Source organism: Mesoplodon bidens (genome assembly GCF_964165515.1).
Source record: "Mesoplodon bidens genome assembly, chromosome: X".
NCBI classification, from domain to species: Eukaryota; Metazoa; Chordata; class Mammalia; order Artiodactyla; family Ziphiidae; genus Mesoplodon; species Mesoplodon bidens.
In genome coordinates, this window is record NC_138163.1 from 112,739,394 (window position 1) to 112,765,822 (window position 26,429).

Sequence of the window (26,429 nt, forward strand, 5' to 3'; positions counted from 1 at the left end):
TGCTTGGGACTGAGAGGGGCTCAGTAAATATTTATTTAATCAGTGGCTCATCTACAATGTGCTGCCTTTCCATGGCTGTACTATGCCTCTCTCTACCTTTCAAAATATCCTGCTTGACAGCCTCTTTCACCCTCAAGGGGACCAAGCTGCAAATTCCAGATACCCCAGGGAATCCCCGTAACCAGTAGTCATTACATGTCATTAAACAGCTAAAATCTTGCATAGGGAGTTCTCACTTAGGCTTATCCTGGAAAAGTGAAATAGGAGGAGAGAACAGAAACATAAAAGAACTGACCTCTACACCATATGCAGTCTACACTATTATATTTAATTCATGATATTTATGATACTTCATGATTCATTTCTTAGCTAAAAATGTCCTTAGAGTCTTGAACAATTTAATTTCCCTGATGGAAATACCTTCAATTTTTCTGAATGTAATGTTTATATGGCTCACAACAGAGAATTCTGACAATTTGGAAAAGTATAAAGATGAAGGAATAAATCACCTGTAAATCCACCTTTGAGGGATAAACTAGTTGTCGTTTCAGAATTTTTTCATGCATAGTCCAGCATGTGCACACACACAAACATTTTGGAAAAATAGATTATGTACGTTTTTGTAACCTACTTTCTCACTTAGTGACTGACAGGATGATCTTGTCCATGTCCATGAACATTTGCCTATGTCATCACATTGAACATGGCATAGGATTCACAGGACTTGAACAATGCATTGTATGAGTTCACCATTGTGTATGTAACCAATTTCCTAGTACTGAATATTTAAGTTGTTTCAACTTTGTATCAATCATAAGTATGCTGTAAATAGCAGTTTTCTACCTGTATCTTTGCATGCTTTCCCAGTTACTTTCTTAGTATAAGTTCCTTGAATTTAAGCTTGTGGGTCATTATATTTGCAGATTTTAAAGACATTTATGTATCATCAAATTATCCTTCAGAAAGTTTAGAATAGTTTAATTTCAGCACCTAGGTACTATTTGGTGATTCTGTTTGACTAAGGCCAGCAGAAGAATTGTATTTGAAATGTCAGGCTAAGGTATCAAATGGCAAAGGGAAATGTTGTTCTACCTGGTTGCTTTACATTTCAATCTCTGCAGCATTAGAGGCTATATTATACTTATAGGCAGCATTAATGTTTATGAATTAATTAATAATTGCTGGTAAGATGTAAGTAATGCAGCATAATTCTTGATTTACCTGAGGATAGAGCTTTGCTAAAGTTCTGCGTTTCTTTGTTTTCTGGATGATGATTTATTTTCTTAATTTAGCTTCTCATCCTCAAGTGAAATGTGGATTTTATAACACAGATCATTCATTTGTATATTCTTAAATGCCTTCTATGGATTAACGTGTTCTAAAGGCAGTTGATGGTAAAGCACTCAGCCTCTTGCCTAAATTATTCACGTTTTGGGGGGAGGCTTTCAGGCAAATGTCTGATTTTACTTTTCTACGTGAATTGTTGTCTCAGTACATTTTACACAAAGGAAACAAAGCGGAAAATGTTGGAACTTGGTGAAAACAAATCCCAGGTGCACACGAATAAAGAAGGGTAGAGAAGGAGGAGAAGCATATGGGAAGAGGAGCAGAAAGGAACAGATGCCAGATGGAAGGAGTCAATGGAAGAGGCTGCCTAGGGTGTAGAAATGGAAAACTCAAAATGTGGGGAGAGACCTTTCCATTTCTCAAAGCAGAAAGAATTCCAGTACTAGCATGAGTCACACGAAAACTGAGTGGTTTATTTTAGTCACTGGGTCCAGGTTCTTCTACCAGAAACATTAAGAATCAGTGACTGCAACACTACAGGAAAGCAGTCCATTCCAGTGTATATTTCATGCCAAAAGTCTCAGAATTCTGCATGTGGAAATAAACATATAACTAAACACTGTCTTCCCTCCATGTTGCCATCAAAATACCCCCATTTTGTTGCTCTCAAAAGCAGGTAGCTGGATTTTTATTGAGGACTGCTATGTAATTCACAGTACGTTTACACACTGTGGAGGTAACCAACCAATGTACCTTTAGTGGGATTGTTAGAACCATCAGTTATCTTTCTAGATATTCTGATAGTTTGCTCCTGCTATTTTTCAGGTCCCATTTGGAAGCCAGTTCTGACCAGTGGAAGCGTCTGCACCTTTCTCTTCAGGAACTTCTGGTGTGGCTACAGCTGAAAGATGATGAGTTAAGCCGGCAGGCACCTATCGGAGGCGATTTCCCAGCAGTTCAGAAGCAGAATGATGTACACAGGGTAGGATATTTTTAAGCATAGTGATTTGCACATAGTAAGCATTCAATGACTGTTTTAAAATTAGTTTTGATTGAAACTAGGTTGAAAAAGGAAAAGAAATCAAGTGGAAGAGAAATCTTTTTTTACTCCTCTAGTCCAAGGGTCAATTAGAAATAATCCAAGCCATCATATTTTAAATGTCAAAAGCATCTGCATTACTAATATCATTTAAGATTTGTCCATGTCTTTTGGCGATATTTAAAATGTTATTTTGGAAAATATTAAACGTATGCTAAAGCGACATAATTCTATAATAAACACCTGTGTACCCATCAAGACCAAGTTATCAATTCATGGCCAACCTTACTTCTTCTACACCTCTACGTTGTCCTCCATTATCTAAAAGCAAATCTCAGGCATGGATCATTTAATTCATGAATATTTGATAAAGTGTCTCTAAAAGATAAGAATTTGCTCTTTAAAGGTAACCACGTTGTTACTATAATACATTTTTAAAAATTTATTTATTTTATTCTTGGCTGCATTGGGTCTTCATTGCTGTGCGCGGGCTTCCTCTAGTTGCGGCGAGCAGGGGCTACTCTTCGTTACGGTGCACGGGCTTCTCATTGCGGTGGCTTCTCTTGTCGTGGAGCATGGGCTCTAGGTGCTCGGGCTTCAGTAGTTGCAGCTTGTGGGCTCTAAAGCACAGGCTCAGTAATTTTGGCGCACGGGCTTAGTTGCTCCGCGGCATGTGGGACCTTCCCAGACCAGGGCTGGAACCCGTGTCCCCTGAATTGGCAGGTGGATTCTTAACCACTGCGCCACCAGGGAAGCCCTATAATACTTTCTAAATGTCAATAATTTTATCATGACAAATACCAAGGCAGTATTCAAATTTCCATTTCTCATATACATGTCTTAAATGTTTTAACAGGTTTTTGGGGTTTCGGTTTTTTGGTTTAAATAAGAATTGAAATAAGGTCCAGACATTGCACTTGGCTAATTTGTCTTTTAAATCCCCCCCACTTTTTTTTCACTTTTTATTTTGAAGTAATTACAGATTCACAGTAAGTTACAAAAATAGTACAGAGAGTCTCCCTACACATTTCACCCAGTTTCCTCTAATGGTTGCATCTAACATAACTATAGAACAGTAATTATTGTCATTTTGACATGTAATTGACATAAAAATTTACAGTTAAAATGGTTACAACACAACTCAATTCAGGCTGGCCACATTTCAAGGGCTCAGATATGGCTAGTGGCTATTCTGTTGAACAGTGTAGTTCTACAGGTTTGATTGTATTCGAGTTTGCCTTTTTTTGATGAGACCGCTTCATAGATAGTAATGTATTTTTCCATCACCAGGAGGTACACAGTGTCTTGTTTTCTCTTGTGTGTGTGTGATTTTTGGCAGCTATTAATGATCAATGGCTAGGGGTTGCAATGTGATGATTGCCTATTTCTATCATTTCTTCTTCATTTATTAGCTGGAGTACTTCTATGAAAAGAAAATGTATACTCATCCACAATTTGGGTACCCAGGATATAGTTCGTCTAGGACAGGTGCAGTAAATGTTTGTACTTTACCAGTCTTCAGAATAACAACTTGCTCATTAGCATTCTCCAACAGCTATCAACTGTTTCTTTTTTTTTAAACATCTTTATTGGAGTATAGTTGCTTTACAATGGTGTATTAGTTTCTGCTTTATAACGAAGTGAATCAGTTATACATATACATATGTCTCCATATCTCTTCCCTCGTGCGTCTCCCTCCCTCCCACCCTCCCAATCCCACCCCTCTAGGTGGTCACAAAGCACGGAGCTGATCTCCCTGTGCTATGCGGTTGCTTCCCACTAGCTATCTGTTTTACGTTTGGTAGTGTGTATATGTCCATGTCACTCTCTCACTTCATCCCAGCTTACCCTTCCCCCTCCCCGTGTCCTCAGGTCCATTCTCTAGTAGATCTGCATCTTTATTCCTGTCTTGCCCCTAGGTTCTTCATGACTTTTTTTTTTAGATTCCGTATATATGTGTTAGCATGTGGTATTTGTTTTTCTCTTTCTGACTTACTTCACTCTGTATGACAGACTCTAGGTCCATCCACCTCACTACAAATAACTCAATTTCGTTTCCCTTTATGGCTGAGTAATATGCCATTGTATATATGTGCCACATCTTCTTTATCCATTCATCTGTCGCTGGACACTTAGGTTGCTTCCATGTCCTGGCTATTGTAAATAGAGCTGCAATGAACATTGTGGCACATGACTCTTTTTGAATTATGGTTTTCTCAGGATATATGCCCAGGAGTGGGATTGCTGGGTCTTATGGTAGTTCTATTTGTAGTTTTTTAAGGAACCTCCATACTGTTCTCCATAGTGGCTGTACCAATTCACATTCCCACCAGTAGTGCAAGAGGGTTCCCTTTTCTCCACACCCTCTCCAGCATTTGTTGTTTGTAGATTTTTTGATGATGGCCATTCTGACCGGTGTGAGATGATATCTCATTGTAGTTTTGATTTGCATTTCTCTAATGATTAATGATGTTGAGCATCCTTTCATGTGTTTGTTGACAATCTGTATATCTTCTTTGGAGAAATGTCTATTTAGGTCTTCCACCTATTTTTGGATTGGGTTGTTTGTTTTTTTGATATTGAGCTGCATGAGCTGCTTGTAAATTTTGGAGATTAATCCTTTGTCAGTTGCTTCATTTGCAAATATTTTCTCCCATTCTGAAGGTTGTCTTTTCATCTTGTTTGTGGTTTCCTTTGCTGTGCAAAAGCTTTTAAGTTTCATTAGGTCCCATTTGTTTATTTTTGTTTTTATTTCCATTTCTCTAGGAGCTGGGTCAAAAAGGAAAGGATCTTGCTTGATATATGTCAAAGAGTGTTCTTCCTGTTTTCTTCTAAGAGTTTGATAGTGTCTGGCCTTACATTTAGGTCTTTAATCCTTTTTGAGTTTATTTTTGTGTATGGTGTTAGGGCGTGTTCTAATTTCATTCTTTTACATGTAGCTGTCCAGTTTTCCCAGCTCCACTTATTGAAGAGGCTGTCTAATTGTTTCTTTCCTTTGTTTGTTTTTCATTATATTTTTGTCTCCTCTACTAGACTCAGAGTGAGGAAGGCAGAGATTTCGCCTTGCTGACCTCTAAGACCCTAGTACCTAGCAAAGTGTCTGCCATATGGTGGATACTGATAGGTGGGGGTTTTTTTGTTTTTGTTTTTGTTCTGTTTTTTTTTTTTTTTTTTGCGGTACGCGGGCCTCTCACTGTTGTGGCCTCTCCCGTTGCTCCGGACGCACAGGCTCAGTGGCCATGGCTCACGGGCCCAGCCGCTCCGCAGCATGTGGGATCTTCCCGGACCGGGGCATGAACCTGTGTCCCCTGCATCGGCAGGCAGACTCTCAACCACTGAGCCACCAGGGAGGCCCTGATAGGTGTTTTTGAAATGAGAATAAAAGGTACATAAACAACACAAGGGAATAGAAAACCAAGTAAATTACCACCAAACAATGAAAGCTTGATAAAATGGTGCCACTTTTATATGTTCAGCACTTAAAGGAAAGATATCTATGGAGACATAGCAAAAACTGGCATCTTGAAGAAAGGTCAAGAGTTTATATTATTCCAGAGAGGAGGATATAGGAGATGACAAAAAGGGAAGAGAACATGAGGGAAGACCCCAGAGTCTATAAAAAATTGCCAAGGAAACTGCCAGTTTCTCCTTTAGCCATTCCCCTTCATATAATTCACAATATTAAGGTAGCTTTTGTGGTAGGGTGTGATATAATAGCTATAATTTTTTAAGTGTTCTAACTTTGAATAAACAGTGAAAACACTCCGGTGTATATGTAGAAGAGCATTCACTGAGAAGGATGGGCATTTTAAATAGAATGCATTATTATATGATATGGTGAAATGAGACAGAATTTCTACCAAAGGTGTAATTTTATTCTAGTTCCAGAAATCAAAGAAAATGAATCATTGGACAAGTGCCCTAGGATTCAGGAGGCTGAGATTCTAGCCCTATTCATCTATAAGTTAGATGGTGATTGCTACTTTGTTCTTCAGGTATAAGATGAGGAATTTGGTCTACGTAGTTTTTCCACAGTCCCTTCTAGCCACCATTTTGTTATAAATACAGTCTCACTCTCCCTGATTATTGGCTTTGGTTGCCTGCTAACAGCGATAAAATGTTAGCACATATCATTCTCGGTCCTCTTACTCATGAATCTCATGACCGGTAATATGCTTTGGAGAGATGTGATGCTAGAGTTATGGGTAACATGCACCATATTGAAGAGAATTAATCCCCACTTGGCTAGTGTACTTATTCAGATACCCACTTACTCCCTTTCTTTGACATATCAGGATCTCCAGCCCATTGATAGCTCTTTGTTCTATACATTAGTTCCAGTGATCTTCTATCTTTATCTCCCTCCAAGTCCAACTTAGGTTCAATCATCAAGCATTTTAATAACTTTTTCAAGACCCTAAAATCCTTTGCTTCTTTATCTTTTTGTTGCTGTAATCTACAAAACCCTAATGATTGGAGGATCTAACTAAAGAGTTTCTCCTATCCAAACGACACCAGTGCAGACTGACATAGTACCTTTTCAGGATGACCAACCTCCAGCCTTCCAACGCTAACACATCACTGGGTCAATTTACCTTTCTTGACTCTGTCTACTGTAGTTATTGCCACTGTTACAAGAGAGCTTTTCTCCTCACTTTTCTGTATCTACTCTTAACACCCTACAATGCAATCAACATTTCAATCAGAGTAATCTATGTAAAAATATAAATTGAATTATGTCATTCCTCATCTTAATACTCTTCAGTGGCTTTTCAGTGCCCTTGGGAAACGACCAAAAATCCTCAGCAAGGACCCCAAAGTCCCATCTGGCTGGTCTGGCCCCAGTCTTTTCTTTTCTCACTGCCCTTCCTCTTGCTCTCTTGATGCTAGCTCTACTGCCTTCTTTTGCTTGTTTCCAGGTCTCTGTGTTCCTCTCTGGCCTTGGGCTCCAAGAAGCTTGCTTTTGGGAAGAGCGTTGTCATTTTTATACCTAGCACCTTATAAAGTGTCTAGTACATGATAGACAGTGAATAGATAAAGGAACATAGGAATTGAGGAAAGAAGATTAGGAGGCAGGAAGGGAGGAAAGCAGCCAATGAACTAATCTTTTGTTCCTTCCTCTCTAGTCTACTGTGATCCAGGGCAGGGAAAGAAAGAATAGAGAGTGATGTTCCTTCCTCACTTGCATCTTTTTTTGTCTTTACTCCTAAGTAAGCATCTTTTCATAGTGTGTAAAGCTACTTTGATGCCCACCGTTTTTACTTGCAGTCTGGTCCAGTGTTTTCATGAAATTCTCTTTGTATCCTTAAGAAAAATCCTTGTCACACAACACTCCCTCAAAGAACATCATCACTCCTAAGTGTTGATGAGAGAACAATTCTGCACCCTGTTTACTCAGTTTTGTCACATTTATGCAGTAGCCCCTTTATAGTTGTAGTGGAGTTGCTGTCTAGTTAGTGATGCTCTCATTGCCTGTGGACAAAAACAACAAAGGAAAACCCTTGAAATTGGGTCTCTCTATCAGATCTTCTGAATCCAATTAGGAAGAGGTAAAAGAAACACAATCATTGCAAAACTCTCTCAAGATCTAGTCTTGAACAGAGTTTGTATTTGTAGACTTTTGTTTTACTTTACCATGTTTCCAGGATCATAAACTATCTTGCTCTTTATGGGTTTCTTGCTCCAAAGACTGTTTATATAAAATGTTTGGTATCAAGATGGCTCACTTTTTATTGTACCCTTGTTCCCCATGTATTTGGTGTGTCACTTTTTAAAAATCACCTGTTTACTATCTAGTGGGAATACAAATCCCATTAAAATGTCAAAAGTGTAAATACTAATTAAATATTTTTCACTTTTTTTCTATAAATCCGAATGCTTGTAAAACAGGTCATTTATATTTTCTTAGTATATCATTGCAGATTAATGATAAAGTTTTATAGCAAAATAACATATGTCTTGTACTCTTAAAGCAAAAATATACAGTCAATCTCAATTACTCTGCTGTAGGTAAGGTTATAAGACAGTCCACACAGGTAGTTGGGGACTGCAGTCTCACTCCCCAAAGCAGTTTTTTGTACCCATGGGAGTGGATCTGTGTTCCCCAAACCAGCTGGGCACCATAACAACTGCAACGGGAATGGCTCTGAGGACTAATTAATAAAATAATGTTCCATATGTGGTGAAGTATTCTAAATAATTAAAGCTCAAATGTGCCTTAGCAAATATAAACTGACCAATTTTTATATCTTTTGAATACATTATCCTGGCTTTTACGGTTCCTCATTACTTGCCTCACTAGACTGACCCATTTTCAGTGAAGTGTGTATTATCCCGGTCCAGATATATTTTTAAAACTGACTTCCTTTGTTTTACTTGAGCAGTCACTAAAGTGATATTTATTACTTGTCTACTCCTGTGATTAACCTAGAGAGAGTTTTAAAGGAGCAAATCATAGTGGGGAATTTCTAAGGAGAACTGCAATAAACCATGAGTTTATTTAATTCTCTTCATCCCACCCCAAATTTAAATGGAAATTAGGTCTTGATTATAAGAACACTGTAGGTAATGACTTTTTGTTTGCATTTTTACTAATGAAATTGTTTGTCATTCGGTTTTCATCTTTCAATTTAAAACTCTGTAATTCCTTCCCTGGAGACCATTAAGGACACCTTCAAAGCTTCCTGAGATTTTCTGGTTAAGATTTAGATGGAAGTAATCAATACATACATTATTAAAACAGTAGACAGAAAGCCATTATTGTGTGGATGCTGTTGACAAATGAAAAGGCTTGAATAAAGTAGTTTACTTATTCATTTGTCAGGTCATATATTATGCATGTTCAGTCTCCTCAGAAGTCACACAAAGTGAGGGAGAGGCTCAGAAATTCAATAAAATTATCCTGAAATCACGTTGTAGATTATACATTTATTTAAGCTAATTCTGTTACCAATGCTGGCCTGCTTCCTTTGGGTACATTTTAGTATGTGTGTTAGCTTGATGAGTTCCCTCATCAAGGGAATCCTTCTATTTCCACAGAAATAGAAAATGTCTTTAGGTGCCATTTGTGAAGGTTAAGATTCAAGTCAGCTCTGTGTTACCAAGTAAATGCGTTGTTCCCCATCACCTCTGAAAAACAACAACAGAAAAAGGTTGCGATACAGTGATTCCTTCCAGCATTCATTGACCTAGCCTCTTGGAGTTTCTAAACAAGTTTGGTTCCCTTGCAAAGTTCACTGTTCGTTATCTACCTCTAAGATGTCTGCGTGACTAGGTTGGAGGAAATCGACATCTTTGTGATCGATTCTTCATCACTAATGGAGTAAGCTACTTTCATATAAGTTTGGAATTTTATGCAGTCATATTTAGAAATGCTGAATAGAAAAGATTTTAAATTATTTTTAGAACTACATTTCTAGCCATTTGAGGAAGTCTTCTGAAAACTAGCTATATCATCAAAACTTGAGAACAGAGTCATCTAGGATTTGCTACTTTTGTTTAATGACTATAATAAGATAAACTATGAATAGTTTACAAATTGACTTCTCTACCACAGTCCTCTTTATAACCATGTCAAAATGTTTTTGATATCTTGACAAACACTCTTAAAATAATATTTGTGTACTACTTTGCCTTGACAAAGCACTTTGACACACATTTGTTTAATTACAGATGAATCCCTGATCTTTTTATGTGTTCTTCCATTTCCCCCAAAACATTATTTTAGGAAAAACTGTACCATAACTTGGACTTCTAGAATTCATTGAGTCTTTCAGTAATTATTTATTGAGTGCCTACTCTATGCCAGGGGCTGAAGGTACAGTAGTGAAGAAAACAAGACTCTGCCCCCACAGACCTTCACATTTTAATGAGGGAAACACACAGTAAGCCAATACGTTAATATATAAAATCACGTCAGGGGAATTCCCTGGTGGTCCAGTGGTTAGGACTGTGCTCTCACTGCTGTGGCCCCGGGTTTGATCCCTGGCTGGGGAACTAAGATCCCACAAGCTGCGCCGCATGGCCAAAAAAAAAAGAACTAAAAAACAATAAAATAAAATCATGTCAGGTCAGTTCTATGAAGAGAAAATGAACAAAATAAGGATAGAGAAAGACTGAGAGATAGTGGCCTACCTAAAGAGATTATAGTTGAGCAAAGGGCCGTGTGCGTGAGTGAGCCAAGCAAAGACCTTGAGTGAAGCATATTCTAGGCAGAAGGAGCAGCAAATGTAAAGGCCAAGATGTAAGAACAGGTTTGGGGTGCCCAAGGAATAGCAGGATGGGCTTAGTGGTAGGTTGTTGAGAGAGGCAAAGGCCAGATAATGTGGTCTTTTCTGCCATAGTTTGGAGGTGGATTTTATTCTGTGTGTGTTGAGACATCACTGGAGAACCACAGACAGGAATGATGTGATCTGATTGATGTGTTCAGAAATGGACTCTGGCGCTGTGTGAAGAAATGATGATAGGAGGAGCAAAACTGAAAGCAGGGAGAAAGTTAGGAGGGTGTTGAAGTCATTTAGGAAGGAGATAATGATGGCTTGGACTGGAATGGAAATGATAGATATGATGAAAAATTATATAACCCAAGATAAAGTTTGAAGGTAGAGCTGATAGACCTTAAGATAGATGAGGTATGGAATATGAGAGAAAGCAAAGAGTCAGGGATGACTCTGAAGTCTATGGTTTGAACAAATGGGGAAATGATGATGCCATTTATGGAAACAGGAAAGACTTCAAAATGATCATGGATGAGGGTGTGTATCTGGAGAGAAACACTGAGTTCCTTTTCTGGATTATGTTGATAGACAGAAACAAATGGTGTGATTCAGAAATTATTCACCACTTACACTTGACAATCTCAAATTTTGGCCGAGCCTCTTGAGAATGGGTATTAATTAATTTTTCATAGGATTTCCTGATAATCCGTTTATCTGCACTATTGCTTCAGAAAGAATTTCCAAAATTTAGGGTTTAGGCTCAACGACCTAATACCTAATTCTCTAAATGACCCTAGGAGCAGATTGAATTTTCACCAGTGATTTTTCAGGGTGAGCTCAGAGTTTAACAACATTATTGTCTGTAGGAAGTGACTTCCCCAGTGGTTGTTGGAAGCAGCTCAACCTTAGGATTAAGAGTCAAACAGCTGTGCACGATGCTGCGTGGGCACTAACTATTCCTCCACAGTATCACAGATCTGCAAGCAGGCTGGACTCTGTGCTAGCCCGTGCCCTTGATCTCAGAGAACACAACTTTTTGTTTAAAAGACTTCCAAAAGATAAATCTCAACAGGAGCTTGTAAAACATATTACCCCCCCCAGATACTCCAAAATGTTTTTTCATTCAGTAAAATTCGATATTTTTTAAGTAATTTCAGGCTTGAAATATGTCCATTTACTTTTTCAAACTTGCTTCAAATTGATTTAATCTCACTTATAAATTAATATTGTTCTTCATGTTGTTGACTCTCTGAAACAATGCCTAGATGTACCTGAAACAATGGCTAGATGTGTCTGATACCATAATCCCTTATCTTCACTTTTCTTCAGAAGTAGAGTGAAAATAAGATAAACTTTTTTCACCTTGTCTAAAGATGATGATGTAGTCAAACTCATAGAAGCAGAGAGTAGAGAGGTGGTTGCGAGGGCCTGGGGAGAGGGGGAAATGTGGAGTTGTTCAACAAGTATAAACTTTCAGTTATGCAAAATGAGTAAGTTCGCGAGGTCTACTGTGCAACCCAGTGCCTGTAGGTAACAGTATTGTATCGTGCACTTAAAACTTTGTTAAGTGGGTAGATCTCATGTTAGGTGTTCTTAGCACAATTAAAAAATAAAGATGATTATGACCTTTTCTTTATAGCCCATGTGTCCCATTTTCATAACTTCTCTAATACCAACTATGTCGAATGAATATTAAGTGAACCCTTTGTCTTTCTGGGTTTTTTGTTGCCACTTCTGGTAAATGTCCTTCTTCCTAAAATCCCTATGAATTTGTCTTAGATTCTTAGAGGCAAAATTTCTGGTACTCCAGTTAACCACATTTGGATCTTGCCCTTTTCCATGATCTTGGTTTCAAATTAATTGAGCAATGATTGTCCCTAAATCAGCAGTTAGTCGTTAAAATATTTCTGACGTGCTTGAGACTCAATAAATATGGTGGCTCTTAAAATGAGGAAGGTCATTATGGCGAGAGAATGATTTCAGCAACGTTCTTATCAGAAGTAAAAACAGTATAGGAGGCATACAGATAAGGTAGAAATAATATGGAAACTAGAATGATGATATGGGATGACAAAACTAAAATACCGATCAATTTGTGGAAATGACTGTGTTACTGTCCTTGTCCTATGCACACTCAGTAACCATTTGTTGAGATCACTTTAACCGCTGTTGGATCACTTTATTTTTTTTCTTTCGTTTTTAAACATTTTTATTGGGGGCATAATTGATTTACAATTGTGTTAGTTTCTGCTGTACAGCAAAGTGAATCAGTTATACATATACGCGTATCCACTCTTTTTTAGATTCTTTTTCCATATAGGTCATTACAGAGTATTGAGTAGAGTTCCCTGGGCCCTGTGCTGTACAGTAGATTCTTATTAGTCATCTATTGTATATATAGTAGTGCGTATGTGTCAATCCCAATTTTCCAATTTAGAGTCTGTCTGTTCTCTCATCTCCTAGCTAATGCAGGCTAGAGGAAAAGCCCAACCAGCAGTTCAAATAATGGAACTTCCGAAAGTACGGATGTGAACATCTCTAGAGAAGAAATCACTAGGATTAAGAAGGCAGGGTTAATAGAGCCTTCTCTTGAGGAAAATCCACCTAGTGACTCAAAGATTACTCTCGGCTTTGGATCTAGAACATAAGAGTAGACCCAGAAAAAGATCTCTCAGTTTTCCCCAATTGACAGCATTCATTTTTTTCTCTTAATTCACGAAACCAGGCTTTCACCCTCGAGCACCGACTGCATCTAAATCCAGCTGGCCTCCATATAACACACTCTGGTTTTCTACCTGGGTGTTCTGTTATTTATTCAACAATATTTATTGATTATCTACTATGTGCCAAGCTATGGCTATAATTCTTAATATTAGTAATGAAAGACTATATCAAACTGCCACCATGTAACAGGTCTGTGGCCAATTAATGATCTAAACCTGTTGATTATGGAATTTTAGAACTGGATGTTAGAACTTAGGTAAGGTACTTAGCGAACCTCTACATTTTACAAATGAGGATGGGAAGACTCAGAGAGATTTTATGACTTGTCCTAGATCATGCAACCAGGTTTTGGCCCGGCCCAGACGTGAACTTTTGGCGTCCTGCTACTCAGGACAGTGCTCTTTTCACCACTTCAGTCTGCCTCTCAGGATGGTTCTGTAAAGTTCTGCTAATAAATGTGGCGATAACGTATAGTTATTCCTTCAGATTTCTGGTCCAAATGACACAAATATAGACTTGCCACTTCAGTGGGAATATAGGTAAAATTCAGCTCCAGGGAAACTATACACTGTACATGGTTGAAAGAGATCTGTTTTGAAATGCAAGGGCTTTTACTTACATCCTTAGTTATAGGACCACTGTCTCTAGGTGAAAGCAACACAGCTTGTCTCTCTGTAATGTCTGTACCTGTGCCCAGACTTCTCTTCCTGCCCCTCTCTTCTCTGAGGTATCTCAAGCAAATCAGTATCTCACCCTTCATCCCCTCTATACATGGTTCTGAGCTACTATTTATGTATTATTAGGTATTTATGGTAATATTCACCCTAATTTTTTTTCCACAAGCAGGACAGACAGAAAAAAAAAGAATAATCAATGACTTGGTTCTTTATCACTTTCAGGTTTTTTATTTCTGATTTACTTCATAGCCATTAGGATTTTCCACCTTTGTGGCTTCCAAATTTTTTGTAATTCAGAGAACTTTTATTTTTTGTTCCTACTCACTTTCAGCCTGGCTTAAAATGAATGATCAGTGACTTCTCTGTTACTTTCAGGTTTTTTAAGTTTCTCATTTGCTTCATGGTCATTAGGATTTTCCACTTATGTGTCTTCCACATTTTTTGTAATTCAGGAAACTTTTAAGTTTTTTGCTCTTACTCAGTTTCAGCCTGGCTTAAGAATTTCAAGCTTTGGATTCTAAGTGATGAACAAGCTGATGGCCTTAGGTAAATCCTAACTTATCTGTACTTTACTTTGCATTGGTAAAACATTAATTGAATAAAAATATGCTTTTATACAAACATACCTACTCAGCCAAACTGTGGACTCCTTAAGGACAAAGATTAGGTCCCTACATCTGTATTACCTTATACATAACAGATTCAAAATAAATATCTGTGAATGAATGAATTAATCAGCAAGCAGTCAAGTCACCCAGTTGGTTAGTATTTGTGATGTATAAATACTATCCATCAGACAATATAACCTTCACAATAAAATGGATTTACCTTGGGATTTGCTGCTACTGTAATTCTGTAGTGCACGATTCAAATAAGTTAATTTTGTGAACCTTAAGAAGCTGAAGGGAAAATTATCAGTTTAGTATGCCTAACTTTTTCTCATTTGTGAGATAGAATATTATTTTCTTTTCACAGAGGTACTCTACGTCTTTAGTAGTTGCTTCTAATTCTTCCACATCACTATTTCAGAGCCTTGGGCCTGGCTATCTTAAAAAGGGAAAAAAGAAGGTATGGGGGGAAAGATGGGTTTTAAAGAAAATAACTTCATCTGTTCAAAAGATTCCTCTTAATCCTCAGTGACTCATATTTAAGAAATGAACTGTGCAGCTGTGGTGGAGCTAAGCCCTTGGCAACAACTCGAGGGGCAAACAAGTGGTCTCTCACAATGGATGGGTGGTCCTTAGCCTTGAATTATTTGCTGTTCGGTTTTAACAATGGAATTGCATCATCAAACAGTGTCTTGAACTTTTTCAGTTTGATGGGACCTTTAAGATCCATTTCCTTATTTGACAGACTTTGCTCCAATAATTATCTCCACTTTCCCCCGAGGTCTTTAATGTATTCTTCTCTGCTGTGGTGACCAACTGTCCTGGTTTGCCTGATGCTGTCCTGGTTTCAGCATTGGAAGTTCCGTGTCCTTAGTACCTGGCAAACAAGGATGGTTGGTTATCCATCTTTCAGTCTGTGTTCAAACCATTCCTATCCTAAAAAGAACGTATCTCTCTTTGCCTTGCGATCCTCTCTGTCCTGTCCTCCTCTTTTCCCTGAAATGTTGTCACTTGAAATGCCTCCTCCTTCTCTCACTTACTCCTCAACTAAACCTGTTTCCAAGGCTACTGCCCTCTGCTGAAATTGATCTCACCGAGTCTGATGACCGCTTCTCAGTGCTGTTCTTGCTTTACTTCTGTGTCATGATTGGACACTCTGGGTCACTTTATTCCTCTCAAACTCTCACTCTCTCTTCAGTAGTTTTACATTCCTTATTTCCCCCAGTCTTCACACCTATCCAGTCCTTTTCGGCCTTTCATTGGATCCTGTTCCTCTGTCTGCTCATTACATTTGTATCTGTGTTCTCCAGAATTTTCTTTTCCTCTCACTGCGCTGAGCAATCTCATCTACTTACGTAATTTTAATCCTTGCCTGTGTGCATAATCGTAGGCACTCAGTGGATATTAGCGTAGTGAGAGAATGACTCCTACATCTCATTTCTTCTCCCTAAGCATTGGATTCGAAACTTGTTTCCTGCTGGAGAGGATGTTACGTCTCCAAGCTGAGCGTATCACCTCCTCTTACTCTGTTCCCCCTACAGACCCCCCTCATAGGAGTCTGGGATTTTAATATTCATCTTTATTAATTTTATGCTGAACGTGCACATGAGGTGTTCTGGATCAGAGACAGATCTCCTTGACTTACTTTACAGTAGATATCATCACTACCTTCCACCCTCTGTTAAAGCCTTACCCCTAAGGAGACATGGTGAGATCTGATGAAAATTTTCTCACGTGAGTGGCTGGGTGGGTGCTCCATAGGAAAGTAACCAGGAAAAAATGATTTTTCTCTGCTTATAAAGGAAAAGTAGGCAATTGTCCTCTTCTCCCCCCTGAAAGGGTCTCCTTGGAAACGTGATGGGCCTGAGTCCCAACTCCAACTTCTCTAGGAGCCAGCTAGCCCCATGCATCTCAGGTTTTACAACCTAGAAATGTCTCCAAGGCCTTGGCTTTATATTTTCGAAATGTAAATACCTACAGAGATAGCTACTCCAGTCTTTCTGACAACTTGGAGCTTAACCTAGGGAACTACTTCAGGCTATAACCATTTGGCCCTCTGGATCAGAGAAATTAAGTAGACAAATGACTACAGATCTAATTCCTCTGGTATGGGAAGGTGTTCACGAGGCTAGAACTTTTTATAGGTGTACTGAGAAATCCAGGAGAGTTTATTTCCTCACATTTAGTTTAATTGCACCCAGCGTTCGCTCCTTTACTCAACCTGGAAACTAGGAGTCATCCCTGCTCCTCCCCTTCTCTTCTCCAGCATCTATTCGGTCACCAGATTCCCACATCTCTACTCTCTAAACATTTCCTTACTCTGTCTGTCTCTTTTTTTTTGCCCTGGGACCATTGCCCTGGTTCAGATCCTCATAATCTTTCACTGAATTCTTGCAGTTGCCTCCTGTTTTCTCTGATTCCATTTATGTCCTTCTCAAATACATACTCTGTACTAGTGTCAGAGGAATCTATTTGAAACGCACACATGCCCATGCCACTCCCCTGCTTACATCCCTTCAAAGGCTCCTGATTACCTATGAGACAACACCTAGACTTCTTAGCAGGGTATATCTGGTCATAGGTTGAGGTTCAAATCCTGACTTAAAGGTCTAATACAGTTTAAGATAAGAACAGTACCCTGCTTCATCTCTGGACATGTCTTCTCCTTGCACTTTATCTTCTAGAAACATCTGCCTACTTGAGATAATTGCACATGCCGCACTGAATTAGCCCTCTGTCTTCGCACCTGCACTTTCGTCTTCTTTCTTCTTCCTCTAACCTGCTTTTCCCTGGCTAACTCAACATGTTCATGCTTTAGAATTCTTCTTGAGTACTATCTTCTCCAAGAAGCCTTTCCCAATTTCCTTTCCCATATTATGCAAGCCTATCGCACTTTGCACATTGTGTTGAAATTATTTACGTGTTCGACTCTTCCACTATTTACTATAAGTTCCTACACCGGAAGGGCTGTTTTGCATTCAGCCTTGTATTTCTGGTCTTTAGTATAACCACTGACACATAGTAGTTCAATAAAGGGAGCCATTATTATTTTTATAATTAGTAATATCAGTATCAGCTTCCTATTGTCAAGTCTAAATAGAGAGACAAAGTAAAATAATAATTTTCTTGAAGCTAGAAAAATTAGGTGTTTGAAAAAAATACAGGAATACAAGAAATGTATACACATATACATTCACGTGTGTATGAGTGCATACGCACGCACACAAACACAGAGATTACAAATGAAATATTAGAGGGAATATCAGCCTTACGTGTAAGCAAAGTAAATAACCCACCTACTCTGTATGATTTCAAGGGTGCAAGAATATCCTACTATACTATCCACAGGCTGAATCCTAATATTCCACTTAACGAATTTCATTATTTTGGCTCAAAAACCTTGCCTCTCTCTACTAAACTGTAAATAACTTGGAAGGTGAATCATTTTGCAAAGTGTCAGACTCAGGATTCCATTGAATGGTGAACACCATTAGGACTTTATTTATAAATGTGTCATACATTCTGCTTCTAGAGCACTCCTGTAACATGATACACCTGAAGTTTAAAGGAGATACTGCTAAGTTTTCTCCCAGTAACAGAGCACGGTTTAAATTCAATAGGCAACATTACTAAAAATAGGATAGAATTGAAAAAAAGATATGAATAATTAAGCCCTGGATCAGGGCAATTATTATTACTGTTGTTTTTACACTGGTCTTTTAGCATTTATGTGATATTTAATACTTTAATTAACATCTTCCCTTCTGAGATTGCCGAATCTGGGTCAGTAACTATCTTCAGTGGTTTCAGAATATCTGTTCATTTATCCTAGCCTCAGGATGTCTCACAACCCTTAGTATTTGGTTATATATGAACTTTATTGTTGTCTTTGTTTCTAGTGTGTTCGTTTTCTCTCTTCTTTTGGTTCAGAAACTTCTTGAAGGCAGAAAGTGTGCATTTTGCTTTTCTTTTAATCCCCTGTATTAAAGAAGATTACAGATTTGAGATTAAAATTGATAACTAATTTAGATGACCTCACAACACCTGTTCTAGGCTCACTCTTATAGAAACTTGTTCCCACAATTTCTACCTTCAGTATACCTCAAAACATTTCTCCTGTTTTCAAAGAAGTCACAATGGAAAATGTAATGTGTATTTTTCAAAAGCGTTGAGTTTTTACTTAGTTTTTTATTAGTTTATTCATTATTAGTTTTTATCAGTTTACTATTAACACATCATTATGTGCATTGTCAGACATTTCGACAGAATTAACTGATGACTATGATTTAGATCGGTTGTATACTTCGGTACAACCTAAGTTTTTCCAAGTGGCCCCTTAGGCTTCCCGTTACGGTTTTGATATCTGTTCTTTTGGGTGTGTGTAAGTTTCATTAGCCCTGCTAGGGGTTTTTTTGTTTTTTTTTGTTTTTTTGGTCTTCATTGCTGCGTGCGGGCTTTCTCTAGTTGTGGCGAGCGGGGGCTACTCTTTGGTGCAGTGCGTGGGCTTCTCATTGTGGTGGCTTCTCTTGTTGCGGAGCATGGGCTCTAGTCACACGGGCTTCAGTAGTTGTGGCACATGGGCTCAGTAGTTGTGGCGCATGGGCTTAGTTGCTCTGTGGCATGTGGGATCTTCCCGTACCAGAGCTCGAACCCATATCCCCTGCGTTGGCAGGCGGATTCTTAACCACTGTGCCACCAGGGAAGCCCCCGCTAGGGTTTTGCAATATATATCTTACAACTTTAGCTCCAGATTTCAAGTTTGGTAGTTAAGTTATATAAATAAATCACTCATCTTAATTAAAGGACGTTAACATATCTTGAAAGCTCCCCCTATCCTCTCCAGAATAGTTTTACAAACACAGTGTTTTCCTGATTAAAAGAAAGATCTGTTGAGCCTTCTTTATTATTTTACGACTGTCAGTTTATAAATAAAGGAGATAGAAATGGACCTGGGAATTTCATAGCCAAGCTCTGAGCACCCAGGATTAATTTTGAGAAGAATGCCACAAGCCACATAAGCATTTCTTTTCATCTCATTTCACAGGCCTTCAAGAGGGAATTGAAAACGAAAGAACCTGTAATCATGAGTACTCTTGAGACTGTGCGAATATTTCTGACAGAGCAGCCTTTGGAAGGACTAGAGAAACTCTACCAGGAGCCCAGAGGTAATTGAATGTGGAACTGTAATAACATATTGATAGAAGGATCAGTGGTGACAGAATGACCCATCCGTTCTTCTGGATAGCTCTCATATTTTCTAGGTTAAATAGAATCAATTCAAATTAAACCTTGATGTTGAAAAAGAAAAAGTAATCATAAAGCAGCATGCATAAATCTGTTTGCACATTCATAAATAAACATTAAAAGAGATTAGCGATCAATTATTGAAACATTTAGAAAATAATAAACAAAAGAGATAATCTGTGAGGAGGAAGTTTATTGTCACAAAGACTACAAGCTAATTTTCAATTTAGGAGCCTGCCTGAAGTAAATTAGAGCTTGTGGTGTGCATCCTAACATTTTTCTACTCAGTAGCTTAAATGAATCTTGGATTATCTGATTGATATAAAGTAGAACAGATATACTCAGGAAGACACGACTTCAGATGTGCTAAACTATATCAAAATGTATGCCAAGGTATAAAGAGCCATTAATCAGTAGGTTGGCCTCTTGTTAAAGTGTACTCTTTCTTTTTTCCAGTATGACCTTTTCAACAATGTTTTTTTTTTTAAACACGAAAATGAATGTGGCCTAAAACCTTGTTGTATTACCAATTTAGAGCTGCCTCCTGAGGAGAAAGCCCAGAATGTCACACGGCTCCTACGAAAGCAGGCGGAGGAGGTCAACACTGAGTGGGAAAAATTGAACCTGCACTCAGCTGACTGGCAGAGAAAAATAGATGAGGCCCTCGAAAGACTCCAGGAACTTCAGGAGGCAACGGATGAGCTGGACCTCAAACTGCGCCAAGCTGAAGTGATCAAGGGATCGTGGCAGCCTGTGGGCGATCTCCTCATTGACTCCCTCCAAGATCACCTCGAGAAAGTCAAGGTACCGTCTACTTCTTGGCTTCAGGGCCCTTTGAGAGATTCAAAACAGGTTCTAATCGGAACTCATCTGCAGTATTTTCTTCTCACAAAGTTAAAAATAGGGCCCTTAAGCATTCGAAATCTTTCACGAATTCAAAGTCTTCTGGCACATGGTATTTTCTCTAAGAGAAGATAGTGATCTAATCATGTCCGTCTTCAATAATACAAAATGAAATATTAAGAAGTTACAGGGCAAAAAAATCATTTTGATTTTGCTATCAGGGAGTTAACTTAAGTGTACTAAAGTTGTCTGATTTACATGTGTGTGTGTGTGTGTGTGTGTGTGTATTTGTGGTTCTCAGTATCACAGTAGGGAAAAATACAACATTTAATCAAGAGCCAGGAGTCTAGGTCTTGGCCTTTTTGCTAACTGAATTATATGACTTGGGTGAGTTATGGTGCTGTGAGCTGAGACCAGTAATGCTGCGGCAATGTGTATAATAGCATTTTGAGTTGGATTAGTCCACTCCACATATTAGGAAATATCACTCTGTATTTGGAATACTGTCCACGAGACCAAAATTGAATTCCCTTATGGCACAAAGATGATAAATGTATTTATAAAGAAAAAGTATACATATTTAGGAGTATCATTTTGAAAACCAGCAACTTGAAACATATTTTGTCTATTTATCTAGTGTCAAAACTAACAAAAGTCCTCCAAGATCCAAATGCAGAAGAAGTGAAATCCTCACCTGCATTTGGCATGTTTATCAGCCCCCTCATTCTGGAAGGTCTCTTCTCCCTCGGCTTTCATGACACTGTTTCATCCACATTCTTCTTCTTCCTTTATTTTCCTCAGTTCCGAAACTCTCCACACCCTTCAGATGTTGGTATGCCCAAGTTTCTAACCTTAGCTCAGTTCCCTTTTTATCCTATAAATACCTTAGCTCAGTTCTCTTCTTATGGTATAAATGCTCCCCGTTTGAAATGGCATGGATGGTAACAAATCTAAATTTCTAGTCCGAATCTCTTTTCTGACCTGCTAACCCATATGCCATTAGAATTGAAATGCAGCCATTCTGAAAGCAAGTCCATTTGTTCTCCTGTTTACCCATTCCCCTACCGATATCCCTTTTTACCTGCCCTTTCTTCTGTGTTTCCTATTTCAGTTAATGGATCATAATCCAACAAGTTGCTCAGGCTAGAACCTTGAGGTCCATCCTTAAATCCTTCTACATTTTCATTGACTGCACTTGATTGCTCATTTTACCTCAGAATATCTCCTTTATATTTTCTCTCCTCTTTTCAACCAACGTCCTGTTCTAGTCCCCAGCATCTGTTAGTCAGGTTGTTTTATTATACATCCTTAAATCCCATTCCCCAGTCAGTGTAGCTGGCATATGACAAACACTGCACTTTAAATATTTGGTTAGTGAATGAATGAATGAACAGTTTCTTTATTGATATTTCTGTATTTCCATTCTTTCCCAACTCTAATCCAAACTCTTCGCAGGAGACTGCCTGCCTGACGATGAAGTCCAGTGAATGCAGAGGGCAGGTGGCTCTGTTTCTTCCTAGCCCTGGCTTAAATTTCTGACTGTTGCTCCTGTCCTCTAGGCCATTCAGGACACACTGACCACACCCCCCTTTACCCAAATATGCCATCTTTTTTCATAACTCTCTGCCTTTGCATATGTTCTTCTCTGTGCCTGGATCAGCCCACCTTATCTGACTGGTGCACTTCTACTCAGCCCTCAAGGCCCAGCTCAGATGGCATCTGTCCTTAGAGTTTTCCCTGTCTTCCACCTCCCACCAAGCAGAAGCAACTGCCCTTCGTTCAGTGCTTTCATAGGTCACCACACATGCTTAAACTGTCACACTTAAGCTTCACATATATTGTGGCAAGTCACTTATGTATTTTTTTTCTTCCGGAGAAAGTAAGTGAGGCTTCTAAGAGCAAGGATCATGCTGTACATCTTTGAATTCACAGTTCCTAGCGCAGTGCCAGCAACATATAAGGAATCCGATTCAGCTTCTTTATTCCTTCACTCAGCAGTTGTTTGTGAGCTACTGTAAAATGTGCTATACACGTAGTTATAAATGAAACAGACTCGGTCTTTGTCCTCATGAGGCCTACAGTCTAATGTTGAATTGAAAAGCTCTTCATTATAATAGTAGGTGAAGATTTAAAAGGAGATTAAAATTTGGCTATAACTTCCAAAATATCTTCGCCAACATTCTATGACCCCATGTCTAATATTTAAAGCAATGGTTAACATTTCTGTGTACATAAAAACTAATGTTTTGAAATGTATTACCTATTCAGCGTTAAAAATACTGAATTTTATCCAAAAATATAGGAACTAAATTCTTAAAAATTTTCCCCCAAATGGCAAATAAGCTTAAAAGAATGTGCCAAAGGAAGTAAATTAGTTAATAAATCAAGTGGCTGAATGTCTAGGCTTTAGAGCAGACATAAAGGATTCATTCTGAGCCATATCTATCACACAGGAGCATTAGCAGGATAATGAATATGGATGGAGAATGTATACAGCATGACTTAATAACAAAAACTAACTAAAAGCAGAGCATCTCAAATATCAACTGGCCCTTACCCAACCCTATTTGCAGTCTTCTTTTCAGTTCCCCTCTCTCATCTGTTCTTGATCCTAAGACGAATTTCACTTCCCATATATCCTAATTGGTAAGACTCCTCATTCTGATCCCAATAATAAAAAAACATATATACATTAAATGTTTGTTTAAAAAGAGCTTATGGGACTTCCCCGGTGGTCCAGTGGTTAAGACTCTGCCTTCCAGTGCAGGGGGAACGGGTTCCATCCCTGGTCGGAGACCTAAGATCCCACATACTGCGGGGTGCGACCAAAATTATTAAAAAAAAAAAAAAAAGAATGTGTGTACTGGCCATAATAGATGTGATTATTTTGGTTTCTGAACCAGTATTGTACAAATATCTTACGCAGATCTTAAAACTGTAGATTATATGAATTCATATATATTTATTTCCCTTCAGTAGTTCCTCTTCATTTTGCATTGGAAATGAAAACCCATCTTTTTTCTGTTGCGTCTCAATGGTACCAGATTTGAAACTCTGAAACTTTCGTGTTGGTAGTTTATAAGGAGTGAATTCTATTAAAACTTACTTTGAAAAGAAGTAGAAGAGTACTGAAAACCACTATTCCCATTTTTCTACTCAGCAATTTAAGCCCTCAGAGGCTCCACGCTGTAGGGAACTCCAAACGGATAGCTAGGCAGGTAGCCAGAAGAACATTTTATATACCCGTCTCAGTTTGTTTTCATCACCCCAGTGACTGTCTCATAATATCCACCTCCATTCGGATCTCATTTGTTAAAGAAGTTGTTATTTAAGTAACTATGGAATGTGTGTTTCTGTGGGATTTAGCATTACATCATTTCATTAGCAAATGCGGCTTTTGGATTTGGAGAATGGATAAAACAACAACTAAGTCCTGGGACACGATGGATATGGCGTTATTACTAGTAATCATCTTTAGGACAGTGTACATAAAAAAATCGAGAAAGGAACATAATGTTAATATTGACTATTCAGCTCACTAAGAGAATCTCACCCTTCCAAATATGGCTTCATAGGAATAACCACTAGAATAAAATTTAAATTTTAAATGCCTCTTTATTTTTAAAATTCATGATTCATACTGCTTATCAAATATTTTAAGGGCAGAATCATGATTTCTCACTTTACTGGAAATAACACCAATGCTTATGTGACTATACAAATGTTCTTACTTTCCTTGTAGTAATGGGGAATGAGAATAACTGCTGGAATCACTAAGTGTTCTACATAGATCTATAAGTGGAACATATGCAGGTCTTAATAAAGTAGAACAACTTTTGCAAGTAAAGTCTACATATGACATTTTTGTTCTTAAGAACAATTCCTGTGTGAAAAAGTTCATGTGAGTTGTTGTTTTCCCCAGTTGTCTCTTTGTTCTAATCTACCATGGTTTCTTAACACAGATTGCTACATCATTCTTGAGCCGGAAACATTTCACTGCCCTTAGTTTGCCAATTGACTTGAAACACAGTTTTTCACACACCATGATTAGGATCTCCCAGGCTGCCATCTTGGGATATGCAAATTTGTCACATTTATGTAGTTATGCATTTTACGGGTTTTTTAAATTTTTTTTTTATTTTTATTTTTTTTAGCAGATATTCATTTTTATTTATTTATTTATTTATTTATGGCTGTGTTGGGTCTTCGTTTCTGCGCGAGGGCTTTCTCCAGTTGCGGCAAGCGGGGACCACTCCTCATCGCAGTGCGCGGGTCTCTCACCATCGTGGCCTCTCTTGTTGCAGAGCACAGGCTCCAGACGCGCAGGCTCAGTAGTTGTGGCTCATGGGCCCAGTTGCTCCGCGGCATGTGGAATCCTGCCAGACCAGGGCTCGAACCCGTGTCCCCTGCATTAGCAGGCAGAGTCTCAACCACTGCGCCACCAGGGAAGCCCCCTGTTTTATTTTTTAATAAGACTTTCAACTTACATTTTTTACTATGAAAAGTCAAGGACAGGGACTCTGTGAGTTTTTCCTTAAAGTTCTTACAACAAAATATTTTAATTAGACCTTTTTGGAATTATAATTGATAATAATGTAGTGATGTGTGTAATAGAAGAGGGACTATGATGATGAAGCTGCCATGCCATCCTGACTGACTTAATATTCAATATTCACATCTAAAAATGTAAGAAGAAAACTGGCAAATGCTTCTCTTCAGACTACCTGTGGCTTGGTTTATCTGAGAAATTTGTCAAGGAAATGCTATCTCAGAATTTGACATTGAGAAAACCAAGTATGTTTCCTCCTGATAGGTAATGTGAAATGTGATGTAACATACTAGAACTTCATATTCACTTTTGGAAGCCGGAAGCTTTCAGCCATGTTCACGTTAACTATATCTTCCCTTACTGTTTTTCTCATCTTAACCCTGGCTCTAATATTTTATTATTATTTTATCAATTTTGTCATATTTGTCATTTATATGAGTTGACCTTAAATCCTTTCTTATATATGAGTTTTATAGATAAAGTTTATAATCCTTTCTTTTTTTTTTTTTTTTTTTTTTTTTTTTTTTTTTTGCGGTAGGCGGGCCTCTCACTGTTGTGGCCTCTCCCCTTGCAGAGCACAGGCTCTGGACGCGCAGGCTCAGCAGCCATGGCTCACGGGCCCAGCCGCTCTGCGGCATGTGGGATCTTCCCAGACCGGGGCACGAACCCGTGTCCCCTGCATTGGCAGGCGGACTCTCAACCACTGCGCCACCAGGGAAGCCCTCTTTTTTTTTTTTTTTTTTTTTTTACATCTTTATTGGAGTATAATTGCTTTACAGTGGTGTGCTAGTTTCTGCTTTGTAACAATGTGAATCAGCTATACATATACATATGTTCCCATCTCTCTTCCCTCTTGCGTCTCCCTCCCTCCCACCCTCCCTATCCCACCCCTCTAGGTGGTCACAACAGGGATAGGGGATGCATGGTTAGAACCATCACAGAGCAGCCCTTATAATGATTCAAAATATGTAAACTCTCCCCACTCTGAATAAAGGATTGATATCTCCACAAGGAATAAGGTATACTACCTGTAGTAGGAAAAGGAAAGCTTAGTAATATTTTGTTAATTGTTATTGGCTACAAATGAATTGCTCTGTGGAGGCTTTTGTTATTGTTTTTATACGAATGCTATGTGTGCTATGTAAGCCTTTGATGGAGAAGAAAACACAAACAAAAAAGATATAATCCTTTATAAATCTGGGTTAAAAATGGAACTGATGCCTGTCCTATGGAGTAACTAAG

At 38.4% G+C, this 26,429-nt stretch overlaps 1 protein-coding gene across 2 annotated transcripts in view; it reads left to right on the top strand.

Annotated features, from left to right (window-relative positions):
* The window catches only part of DMD (dystrophin), a 2,087,389-nt gene that overhangs the window by 1,714,603 nt on the left and 346,357 nt on the right, over positions 1 to 26,429 (top strand). For both annotated transcript variants that reach the window (XM_081221405.1, XM_081221404.1), the window contains exons 57-59: positions 2,113 to 2,269; positions 19,596 to 19,716; positions 20,331 to 20,599. In XM_081221405.1, coding sequence (XP_081077531.1) covers positions 2,113 to 2,269; positions 19,596 to 19,716; positions 20,331 to 20,599 — 547 coding nt within the window. The remainder of the gene's footprint in view (positions 1 to 2,112; positions 2,270 to 19,595; positions 19,717 to 20,330; positions 20,600 to 26,429) is intronic.